The sequence below is a fragment of the Podarcis cretensis genome (assembly GCF_951804945.1).
Source record: "Podarcis cretensis genome assembly, chromosome: 10".
NCBI classification, from domain to species: domain Eukaryota; kingdom Metazoa; phylum Chordata; class Lepidosauria; order Squamata; family Lacertidae; genus Podarcis; species Podarcis cretensis.
This window is the reverse complement of record NC_137179.1, coordinates 58,803,614-58,816,273: the sequence shown is the minus strand read 5'-3', so window position 1 is coordinate 58,816,273 and position 12,660 is coordinate 58,803,614. Positions and strand designations below refer to the sequence as shown.

The 12,660-nt window shown below is 43.5% G+C and overlaps 1 protein-coding gene across 1 annotated transcript; it reads left to right on the top strand.

Moving 5' to 3' along the window:
* The first annotated feature begins 556 nt into the window (after window positions 1–556).
* NDUFA5 (NADH:ubiquinone oxidoreductase subunit A5) lies at window positions 557–11,930 on the top strand. The gene is made up of 5 exons (XM_079994462.1): window positions 557–685; window positions 2,140–2,184; window positions 2,632–2,748; window positions 10,597–10,662; window positions 11,740–11,930. The coding sequence occupies exons 1-5, from the start codon at window positions 665–667 to the stop codon at window positions 11,839–11,841; spliced, it is 351 nt and encodes a 116-aa protein (XP_079850588.1). The 5' UTR covers window positions 557–664; the 3' UTR covers window positions 11,842–11,930.
* The last annotated feature ends 730 nt before the right edge of the window (window positions 11,931–12,660 follow it).

Genomic DNA, 12,660 nt, shown 5'->3' with positions numbered 1-12,660 from the left:
AGGTGCCAGAACTCAACATGAACGCCTCCCTCGTTCTTTTATAATGGCAATGGCGCCCACTTGATGGGAGCCGGAACTGAGTTCCGCTGAGTTCCGCCTCGAAAATTACCCTGAATATATTGTTTAAACTGCGCGCGCGCGACCATTGACCCTCCTTCCGAGCACGAGCCACTCGGGTGCAAAACAACCTCTCCTGCAACACGCCCCGCCTTCTTGGAGAAATATGGAGATCAGCGGGAGGAAAACAACCAATAGCCGCTCGGAGCGACACAGGCTAAGCGCTTCCCGTTGTTTTTTTTTTTTTTTAAAAAAAACCTCGCTCTGCGCATGCGCATCCTGGCTTGGTCGTACGGGTATATAGAGCCGTACATCTTAAGTCTCCGACGCAGAGCGACCTTGCGCGACGTCTCCGACGCAGAGCCCTTTTGCGCATGCTCACGCGGAGGTTGCCTGTACGCTTTGCCCGCCTTTGTCATGTGATCGAAGCGCTGGCGTGGGCTCCTCCGCCCTCGGAGGCATTGCCTTTCCCTACAGCCGGCGGCTTGCGCACGCGCGTCGCCTTCGCTGGCTCGCCGGCTTCCGTAGGTGCTCAGGATTGGTCTGTTGTTGTTTTTTTTTTGTTGCCCCAGAATCCCTTGCGCGCGGCAGCTGACATATAGTAGCTATGGCTGGAGTCCTGAAGAAGGTGAGAGGGTTGAGGTCGGTCGCGGGGGCGGGCGTCGTGCGGCAGCTGGCGGGTCCCTTCGTACGGGTTGCTTAACCAAAGGTGAAAGCTCGCTTCATAGGACGAGGGGAGGCTGCTTGTGGCTCCCTCAGCGGGGACGCAGCCTGACCCCTTGGCTGCGAAGATACCAAGGATGAGGCGAACCCTATACGTGCTGCCTTGAGCGCGTTAATAATAATTTATTATTTATACCCCGCCTGTCTGGCTGGGTTTCCCAATGTGAGGGACATAAATGTCACCAGAGACTCATCACTTGGTGTCTTGTGGCAGCTTCCCAGCCAAAAGGGCTGCGTTGTTGTAGTTATCCAGTGCTTTTTTTTTCTAAAAAAATTTTTAGGGGTACTCTCATTTTGACTCAAGAAAATCACCATTTTATAGTTCAAAATGGGAAAAATAAATACAGTAAATGGACGAAAGGCTGCCATCGGGGTAGCAATGGAACTGACGATCCACCGCCACAGAACTGATGATTCACCGTGCTAGAGAAGAAACATTTAAAAAAAATTTTTTTTTTTAACATTTCTTCTCCCGTTAGATTCACAAAATGTTTAGGGGTATGTGCACCCCTGTGTCCCCAGAAAAAAAGCACTGTAGTTATCCTTTTTTAAACTCTGGTCCATGCAAGTGAAGTTGCTCGCCTCAAGTTTCCGGTAGCTTTGGGGTAATGTCCTGGGTGTGTCAAGGATCAAGATGATCAAGGGTCTGGAAACCTGTGCATTGCAATTGGTTTTGGATTAGATCACCCTCGTGGTCCCTTCCAGCTCTACAGTTCTGTGATCTTCCAGCTTGGGATCCCAGCCTCATGAGGAATGGTTGAAGGAGGTGGGTGTGTTTAGCGTGGGAAAGCGGAGAACTTTCTGACAGTAAGAGCTTGTTTGACGATGGAACAGATTCTGAGAGGTTGTGGACTTTTCTTCGTTAGAGAGTTTTAAGCAGGTGTCATGGATTGAGATTCCTGCATTGTAGTGGGTTGGACTAGATGACCCATAGAATCTACAGTTCTGTGATAGATGTGTTGCTTGGTGCAGCATCCAAACAACAAAAGCATCTTTTGAGCTTCAGAAACAATATTTTTATAAAATAAAAAAAAAAAATCCTTCCAGTAGCACCTTAAAGACCAACTAAGTTAGTTCTTGGTATGAGCTTTCGTGTGCATGCACACTTCTTCAGATACTGAAGAATACTGTATCTGAAGAAGTGTGCATGCACACGAAAGCTCATACCAAGAACTAACTTAGTTGGTCTTTAAGGTGCTACTGGAAGGAATTTTTTTATTTTGTTTTGACTATGGCAGACCAACACGGCTACCTATCTGTAACTGGAAATATTTTTATACACACACAAATGTAAAACTCATCTTAAAACGATCCTTAATTAAGGATACTTATTAAACATCTATTTTTAAATCTCTGCAGACCACTGGACTAGTTGGGCTAGCTGTATGTGAGGCACCACATGAGGTAAGTATAAAGCATTTGCTCATTTGAAATTGAAGAAAACATGAGGAAAATATGGCTTACCAGGAGCATATTTCATCTTAATAAGTTGAGATATGAAGAACTGTTTTGACTGTCCACACAGCCCTGTTTGTGTGAGCCAAGAAGTAAATCAGCAGTCTTCCAATAACTAGAGTTTTCCATGCTTCTGAATGTTAAGTAGGCTCATTTTATATGTTGCATTAGATTTATTAAAGTAATTAATCTGAATGTTCTAACTACCTTAACATGCAATTTCTCCAGTATCTTCAATTTGAGGTGGTTAAGATTCTAATAGAGTTTTGCAGAATTGTTCCCTTTGCTACTGAAGAAAGCTGTGAACTTTATAGTCATTTTTATTACACTTCTTAGTTCACTGTATAGACTTTTATGGTTCACATTAAATTAATGTTTGCTATCTGATCTTTTCAGCGCCTCCGGGTACTCTACTCGAAAATCCTTGCTGCTCTGGATAGTATGCCCAAAGATGCATCATATAGGAAGTATACGGAGAACATTGTAAATGAGCGGCTTGATATAGTAAAAACAGTAAGTATGTCATACATTTTAAGCATCTCAAATTACATTGTTCAAGTGGCCTGTTGTCCTTTGCTTCACTTACCATATTTGCTTTTTGATTGCTGTCAAATAGAGATGCATCATAAACTGGCACTAGTTGCCATGGGACTGGAGAGCTGAACAGAAAGGCCACTCTGGCCTCTCCTATCAGCTGTAAAATCTAGGGCTGCTGGGAGGCTGCGCACATACACCCCCCCCTTCCAAGTAGGGTATTAAGGCAAGGTGATCATCCATTGACCTGAGAAGGAGCTGTAGCAAGTTTGCTTCTCTTAAGACTGCAGAGCTGAAGGAAAACACACTTTGGCATCATCATCATTATTATTAGATTTATATACCACCCTTCATCAAAATATCTTAGGGTGATTCACGAAATAAAAATGCAAGACAAGAGAAAAGCACAAATAAATAGTTATAACAGTTCAGTTTGATTTATTACGGCCATTGGCCCATATCGAAAACAATACATCAGAATTTATCCATAAACAATACAATTTAAACAGTTAAAATCCAAGTTAAAACACCCATATAAAACCAATTTTACTTCAATTAAGTAAACACTATACACAATAAGCTCCCTCTATGTAAACAGAAATTCAAATCCCTCGGATTTTGGGAGATATGCGTCTTAGTTCTGGCAGTTATTGATGGTTCTTAAGTTTAGCTAAGCTGTCAGAGTCATACAGTGATCCATTTCTCCTCTTTTGAAATAAGACATTAATCAGGTATCTAGCGACTGCAAGGGATCTACTTGTGTCTTCGTCGTTTAATAAGTATATTATTTGGGCTTCCTGAGGTCTGTCAGCAATTCTCGATAAATATGGGGCCAGAAACTTGGACCGTAAAGCCGAATGTAATGGACAACAGAAGATTATATGATATAACGATTCTATAGATCCACTTTTTACAGTCACAGAGGAGTAAGATCTGTCCGTTGGAGAGTCTGTTACCCAACACATTTGATGGGAAAACATTGAATCTAGCCTTTATAAAGGCGTACCTGTGCATCACCACAGATAAGGTAGTTAAATAAGATGGAAGTTTCGTTGGAGGTCTTAAGCCAAGGTTTATTGGCGAACAGGTGCCACCACCTGTCGCAATATTAAATTGTAAATCCATCTCCTCTAATTTGTGAGTTATAATTCTCTTGGCAGAGATTAAATCCAATTTTAGTAGTTCAGATGGAGATAATCCTAAGGACACAAGTTTCCCATGTATTATTTTTGCCCAAGGGCTAGGGAAGTCATCTCTCCAGAGACACTATCAAGTGGAGATTTGGAAGTTTATGCCATAATGCCAACCAGTAACAGAGGATGCATTTCCATAATGTGGTTTCTAGTTCGAGTCGTATAGCAGTATTGCTTACACACCTGGGTAATTTTAGCAACCTTCTTAGAAGCTGGTTTTGGATTACCTCCAATTGGGTTAGATTAACAAAAGACCCCCATATTGGAATTGCATATGCTATTGTTGCAATCACCTTTGCCTTGAAAACTTTTAACACTGATGGAATATGGAAAGCCCCATCTGAAAAGAAAAAACGCAGTAGCGCAAAGGAAAGGGCTTTAGCTCTATTTAATACATATGCAAGATGGACCTTCCAGCCCATGTTGTGTTGGAGAAGGACTCCCAAGTATTGAAATTTAAAGACTTGGTCAATGGCTTTTCCGTCTATTCTCCAATTATAGGTTTTTCGACTCTTAGTGAAAATTAGGACTTTGGACTTGGCATGATTAATTGTAAGAAAATTTGATTTGCAGTAAACATCGAAAATTTTTAATGCCCTCCTAAGGCCAACTCTTGAAAAAGATAGGATCACTGCGTCGTCTGCGTAGAGTAGAAGGGGGCAACGATATTGGGCAAGACGAGGGGCGTGGATCGTTTCTTGAGAATCTATCAGAGGCGCCCTCATATCACTTATAAATAGATTAAAAAGGGTCGGCGCAAGGATACATCCTTGACGAACACCTCTATTGATGGTTACTGAATTTGAGAGGTCGCCGGCCGGAGTGATTCTCACCCTGGCGGCCGAGCCGTCATGCAATTTAGTTATTAGCCACAAAAGTCTTTTGTCTATTCCCCATCGTGCTAATTTTCCCCAAAGTAATCCTCTGGGGATGCTGTCAAAAGCGGCCTTTAAATCAATAAAGGCCGCACAAAGTTGGCCTCTATTTGGGGCGGAATATTTCCGGGCAAGGTGGTATAAAACTAAGACATGATCAACCGCTGACTGATTCAATCTAAAACCAGCCTGTTCAGGCCCAATCAGGTTATTCTCTTCGGCCCACTTAGTAAGCTTAGTTAACAAGAACCGTGCATATATTTTCCCAATTATTGACAATAAACTAATATTCCTGTAACTTCCCGGGTCATCTGTCGAGCCCTTTTTATGAATTGGAATAATAATCGCATCCTTCCATATTCTTGGAACCTTCCCACTGTTGTTTACGGCATCAAAAGTAACGGCCAGGATTTTCGCCCACCAGTCTGCATGAAGTTTTATAGCTTCCGCCGGGACTAGGTCAGGACCGGGGGCTTTTCCAACTTTGAGATTAGAAATGAGTCCGTGGATTTCTTCCGGGTCGGTGGGTGGCCAAAGGGGGAGCTGCTCATAGAATCCATCGATTGTATTAATATTAAGGTCTGGTAAGGCAAAATAGTTCCTTAAAAAGGATTCCCAAACTGGGGCAGGAATAACTGATAGGGGGTATCTTTTAGATTTTCTGTTAACCAGCATCCAGAATTTTTGGGAATTACGGGTATTTGAGGCAGCTATAAGTGCGTGCCAGCGGTTCAGTTGCCATTCCTGTTTGGCCTTTTTTTGCACATATTTGTAAGCTGATTTTGCCTGATAGTACTCCCTGGAAAGCATAGTCGCCCCTGAGGATTTGTAATCATTATAAATAGCACAAAGATGTTGTTTGGCTTGTTTGCAATTATGGTTAAACCACAGTGCACCTGTCTTGAAGTGGGCCCGATTTGCCTGGTGGGTTGGGGCAGTAAAGAATGACGTGAGGTCATTCAACAGATTGGCAAATAGATTAATAGTTTGACCATGTTCATATGAAGTTATGTCAAGGGCTGAATAGGTTTGTATGATCTCCTGTTGAAAAAATTCAGAATATTTTTGAGCCTGCGTTACAGACCACTTTATACCCTTCACTCGTAATGCCGTAGTAATACCCTCTACCGGGTTTTCTGTGTTAGTATCTAATTGAGTTGGATGACTGTACTCGTCCCCGTGCCAGTCTAGGTCAAACGTAGCAGCAAGTGGAAGGTGGTCACTAAACTGAATATTGTCAATCTTAAAAGAGAGAGCTTTCGGCATCAGATCACTCGAGGCTAAAAGGTAATCTAGTACACTGTTTGATTTTATGCCTAGGTGGGTATACTCCCCCGGTATATCGGGAGGGCAGCAACCATTCAGGGGTACTAGGTTTAAGCGAATAGCCATTTGGTATAGAAGTACTCCAGCCTCATTTACTTTAGAGTCTTTTGAGGTTCTCCTCAAGGCATGTCTCAAATCATAATTATCGAGGCATGGAGCAGACCACCATTTAGCTTTAGTTAAATCGACCCAATTTGCTGCTATGCGTGCTGTCAGGGGCTCAGGAGCAGAGGCACAGGGAAGAGAGGAGATGGAGAGCGAAGGGGAAGAATCCGAGGGGAGCGTAGGAGAAGAGGACAGTGGACCGAGGGATTCCATGAGCCTATCCAGCGAATCGGAAGATTCACAGAAGGGGGCGCCAGTGGCCAGGGGTAGGGGGTTCCCAAGGGGAATGCCCCAGGAGCAAGGGGGCAGCAGGGACTCCCAGAGCAGTAGCTGGAAATCAGGACCAGCTTCCCCACCAGAGCAGAGTGGGGGGGAAGAGTCCCAAGGATCGGGGCCAGTGCATTCCCCACCAGTGAGAGAAGATAAGGCAGGGCTGACCACGCCTCCATCAGAAAGTCGGACAACGGAGGAGAGGTCAGATCCGGCCAGTGTCCCGGAAGAGGGAAGCAGTGACTGAAGTAGTGTAACGGTTAGGAGAAAGGTCACTGGGCTGGCGCGAGAGGCAAGTTCAAATGTACAGGAGCGCGGGACAGCAGAGAATGAGGATTGGGAACCGGGTCCTAAAGCCCGCCGGAGGGAGGGGGAGGAGCTAAGCGACTCAGCGTCGGAAGAGTCCAGAAAGGGCAATGCCCCAGCGGGCAGGAGGAACCAGAGGAGGAGAGAGCAGCGTAAAAGGTGGAGCAGGGCTAGAATCTTAAACTGGTGCCATAGGGGAGGAGACTCAGATGGGACTTCGCCGATCTAGGGTTTAAGACGTAGGGCTGCACGCTGTGGCTTTGAAATGGAAACTGAACTTCAATAAAGACTTTTGTACATTACTACAGCCTAGCGTTGGTCCTCTGTGAGCTGGGACCTAGAGGCAGCTCTGACACGTGCGTTAAAGTCACCCCCAATTAAGAATTGGCTATTGGAATATTTGACTCTGCATGATACTAAATGATCTTCTAATATTTCCCATCTATCATGCAGTTCAAGGGACGAACCCCCTGGCGGGAGGTAGACATTGGAGATTAGCAGTGATACTTTCCCCCCTGACATCAACCCGGATAAAGCATAGGGGGGAGCAGTCAAAACTAATGAAAATTTGAAATGCAGCTTCAGTGAGATACCAATTACTAGACCACCTTTTGGCCGTCCTCCTTTCTGGGAGGGGCAAGCTGGAAGAGATAGTAGGTCAAATCCATTTATAACAATTTCACCCTCCTCCCAAGTTTCTTGCAATAGAATGATATGAAACGAATTGATATACGACTGGAATTCTGGGTCACATTTTTTCCTGCACCAACCAGCGATGTTCCAACAGAGGATCGATATTGGTGGTTTTTTGGGTTGTCCGGCTAACCGTCATTTAAATTCTTGTGGGGAGCTCTTATGAGCAAGGACGCTCCCATAAAGAAGTCCGTTATTTTCCTTTGCTGAAGGTTGACGTCCTGGTGTGCTGAGTCTTTTGCTCTGATGTGTGCCGGTTGTGGTGAGTCTTTTGCTCTGGTGCGAGCCGGTTGTGGCACGATCAAATCGCAAGGGCCAGAATTTTTGGGGGGCAGAAAAGAGTTAGCATCCTGGTGAGTAGAGATAATATTTGGCGTTTTTAGCTGTCGGGCCCAACTAGGCTCTGAAGAGGTTCCTGCGAAGTCCGCTGGAGCCATCCTCTTTGGGGATCTAACCGATACACTTGTGATCATTTGATTTATATGTCCTGCTGGGTCTTCAGTCCACTCTGTGTTGACTCTCGACACTATAGTGTCTTCCTCATGTAATTTTTGGGTTTTTGGTGGAGAAGCCTGACTTGGAGTGGCCACTACCGTCTCAGGTCGTGGATAGTCTTCGATGTATGTTGATTCCAAGTCCGGCATGGAGGGATGCAGGGGCGACGATTTATCCAGGGGGGTGTTATCCTGAGATTCATTCTTTGATCGGTTAATCTCAGAGGGAACAGATAAGTCTATTAAAAGCAGGGATGAGTTACCAGCATGAAGGGGAGGAGAAGAGTCTGCCTCCAGCGGTGAGACCTTCCCATCCAATGCAGATGGCACCTTATATGCTGGATATTGGGGGATTGCTGTTTCCACTTCCATGGGGCATGGCACCGCTAAGTTAGAGTGGGTATTATTCATAGGAACTCCGTTACAGGCGATACTTAGGAGCTGAAGTTTAAGTGAGTCCAGCCTATTTATAATTTCTTGTTGTTCCATCGCTGGTAACTCTCCAAAGGAGGCGATAAGCTCTCTTTCCTCCTGGGGTGTCATAGAGTTACTGGCACAATCATAGTGTTTAGTTGTAGGAGTGGGGGTACTATGGGACTGGCCCAGATATGAGGTGTACAGCTCAACCCTCTTTTGTGGTTCAGGACGGGAAGGTTGTACCGTCTCCTTGATTAATCCCTCCGATAGGAGGGGTCTAATTATGGAGTCCATGAAAACTCTCGTTGGAAAAATGCCAAGACTATTCAAAAACACTTTTTGCTGAATAATAAGAGAGGGGATTTTTGCAGAGTGGAAAGCCAGCATTATTCTCTGATATCTGTTCTGGCGGACTAAGGGAAGCACAGCAGAAAGATCTATTTGTGATGACTCGAGTTTTAGAAGCCATCCGAGGTGCTCTTTAGTCCCATGTAGCGTTGCCCAACTTGGGTCCCTTTCCCGGAAGGTTAGGGAAATCTTCCTTGGATGTAGAATCAGGGATTGGCGATTCAGTGCGGGGTTGAGATTGTATTTGCAGTTCTTCATACGATCAGTGTTTGGAGGAGCTTTCTGCCGGCACAATGGAACATCTACTGCCCCGCCTTGGGCTGTCTGAACTGGCTGGTCATCCAGTTTTTGCTGAAGGCTATGCAGCTGAGAGGATAGGCCGTCAATTCTCTTAAATATACAGTTTAGAGTTCTAATTACTAGATGGAGTTGCTCGCATCCTGAGCAGTCCGCAGATTCGGCTACCAATACCTCCTTTGGATAGGGACCATCCCCATTTGTGTTACCATTTGCTTTTCCAATTTGTGGCGTTTCAGGGGTCTCATCTTTTGATGTTATTTCAAGGGCAATTAGGGGATTGAAACGATTTTGAGTTGCTATTGAGTAGGTACATTCCTCGGGGCCTCTCCCTCCTTTAAGTGAGCCCTTCCTTGATTGCTTAGGCCTCGGAGAGGATAATGCCTCGTCAGAGTCTCTTGGGCGTTTTCCATGGCCCATAAATCAATTTTGCAGGGGAACCGTCGTGGGCACTGTGCTGGGGAACTCCTTAAATCCTTTAGTCTTCCTCACAAGAATACTGCCTTTCACTTATCTCACCCAGTTAGGGGGGAGCGGCAGCCGTGGCGGTAATAAAAGAGATAATAAAAGGCAGCCAGCACAGCCAGCAGACCATTTAAAACTCACGGATAAAAGCCAGCACAGCCAGCAGATCATTAAAACTCGCGGATAAAAACAGGAGAGGGTAAAAACTGCTTAAAACCACTTAAAACTTTGATAAGGGTAAGCGAAATTACTTGGTAACTACCTTCGTCGCCATGTTGGGTCAATAGTTATAACAGAAGCAACAAAACATTAACCCCTCCCTCCTTCCACAAACACTGGACCCAGGAACTAAGGGCTGCTGGATGTGCGGGTTTAATGTATATGTTTTTACAGTCTGTTCTAAGATGTCTTGAGGATCATTCATTCAGATGTTTCCAGTGAATTCAGCAGGGCTTACAGGATTGCAGCCTTGGTTTTAGTTTCATCTTGCACTCATCCCAGAAGAACTATTATAGGTTATACAGTTCATCTGTTTTGTATTGTATGGGTTTGTATTGTCTGTGTGTTCTCTGGAGACCAGAATAGGAATAGTCTACTAACCTAATGTCTTTTAGTAAGTTTGTCAATATCAGATCAAGATATACATTTTAGTCCTCCATGATAACTTAATTTCTGCCCCCTCTTGAATGGTTAAAATACCAACAACAATTTTTATTTATTTATTTATTACTTATACTCCACCCATCTGGCTGGGTTTCTCCATCATATCTGATGTTTGAAAAGCCTTAACTTTTCCACAAGGGTAATCTGAACTACTTATTGCTTGTTGAATTGAAAGGTTGTGGACATATGCAGCTGGCAACCTATGGTTTCATATTCCTTTTGACATTCTGAGAAAGAACTACTATTCTAGACTATATGCCACTTTTGGAAAAGACTGATTGGTTTATTTTTTTACTCTGAGTGAGATATAGAAAGATACTGTTTGAACATATATCAGAGCACATCTGAGCCTTTCACTTGTTCTTGAACTTGCAGGAACCTGATGTGCAAAAACTGGAAAGTAAAATCAATGGTGGACAGATAGAAGAAGTGATTTTGCAGGTAATATCTTCTTCACAAATATCTAATTATTTAGCAAATATAGGACTTGCCAAATATGCAACTGTTTCTTATAGGCTCTACTGAAAAAAATGAAAGGAATCCAATTATCTGTTTAAAATGCTGAATTTTGAAAGTGAGACATTAATTTTTTTTTTTTTGGGGGGGGGGGTTCTCTGTAGAGAAAATTTAGTCAGTTTGTTGTCAAGATGGAGACCAGCCTTTACGACAGCAAAATATGAAATGTTAACTGTCACTATATAAAAAACCATAATGCAATCCTTTACTTAGAAGTAAGTCTCACTGAATCTCACCAAATATGGTGTTATTATACATGGCAAACTAAATTTTGCTGCTGAATAGAAAAAAGAATTTCCTACAATGTAGCCAATCACTTAACCTCTTACATCCTAATAAGGCAGACATAAGACGAGTGTTACAGCATTTGCTATACTGATGGAACCTTTTCTAACATAACCTTGTCTATACTGCCCCTTGAAACTATGGTACTCTTTGAAATATTGGTAGCAAAAACCCTTATTACAAAAATGTTGAGGGCTGCATACAACTAACTAGGCAGATTCAGTGCAAGGACTCCTGCTAGCACAACTGGGAATAATCTCCCCACCCTGCATACTCCCCAAATGGGCTTGGGGAGGGGGTGCCTGGAGAATCCTCAGAACAGCATGTGGGGGGGGGGGGAGATCATTCCATTGGGCAAACTAAAATATTTGGGAGGGTGGGACTATTGAAAGAGCACAATGCTGACTTTCCCCCTTTGTTTTCTATGTTACCCCATTATGGAGCTCTAAGCTGGCTTTACCAGACTGGGTGCACTGCTCTCTGATGCATTAACAGTCTTCAGGATTGGGACCACTGACTTGATCAAAAGATATACAGTGTTTATGTATTCCAGTGCTGTACCAATTAAATTGTTTAATAACAAGCAGTGTCAACAAAAATCTTTATTTTAGTATGTAATTAGTGGATCTAATAGATGTTCATTGTCTAGCTTAGATGCAGCAACTTTGGGAAGGTTTTTTTTAATAAAAATAATAATATCCTTTTTTGTTTTAACAGGCTGAAAGTGAGCTCAGCCTAGCGAGGAAAATGGTGCAGTGGCGACCCTGGGAGCCTTTGGTTGAAGAACCTCCGTCTGATCAGTGGAAATGGCCGATATAGTTAATGTTATTTGTAGCTTTTGGAAGTGAAAAAGATGTAATCAAATGTATCCTGGACATGAATGAAAAATATCTTAATTCTACTCATAAGATTTGTTTGCTATAATTATTGGTTATATATCCAAGTAAGCTGTACTCAAAGCAGACCTGTTGAAATTAATGGCATGTTAGTTCAGTGCATCTTCCCTGAATATGACTAGCATTGATTACAACCCATTAGTTGGAAGATCACTGTGAACTTACCACCAGGTGCGAATGGTTCTCAACAATTTAACTGTTATAATCTTAAATTCTATAGACACTTGCATGTATGGGAGTTTGTATAGGGCATATAAGAACCTTCTTCCTCCACTCTGCCACCAATAACCTAGTGCATTCTTGAACAAGCAGATGGGCTAGATGAGCATTTGGAAGAAATGAACAGGCTTCCTGTTCCTTGGACTGCTTTGGTGTAGTACCTGTTTGAGTCTCCATGCTTGTGGAAGGGGAGGGAGCGCAAAACCCCCCCCAGAACTCTGTTATTCCCTGCTGGATTTCTTATGTGCACAGGAGAAAGACTGAGTCTATTAGGTTCAAGAACAAGCTGCTAATAACATAGGCTGTATTGGAGGAGGAGGTCATCCATGGATTACCTCCACTCTCAGAGGAAGAGGAGAAGGGCTTAGTGGCAAAGCATCTGCTGCCTGTTGGAGTAGACAACATTGATCTAGATTACCAATGCCTTGACTCTATGAGGCAGCTTCCTATGTGCCAGAGCTATCTAAGTTTTGTATCCCTGTGGAGGAAGGAACAGTTCTCAATTTCCATGCTGTTTCCATTG

Coding starts and splice junctions, on each gene's coding strand:
- NDUFA5 (XM_079994462.1), top strand. CDS start 665: ATGGCTGGAGTCCTGAAGAAG. Junction 686..2,139: donor TGGCTGGAGTCCTGAAGAAG/GTGAGAGGGTTG, acceptor AAATCTCTGCAG/ACCACTGGACTAGTTGGGCT. Junction 2,185..2,631: donor TATGTGAGGCACCACATGAG/GTAAGTATAAAG, acceptor TGATCTTTTCAG/CGCCTCCGGGTACTCTACTC.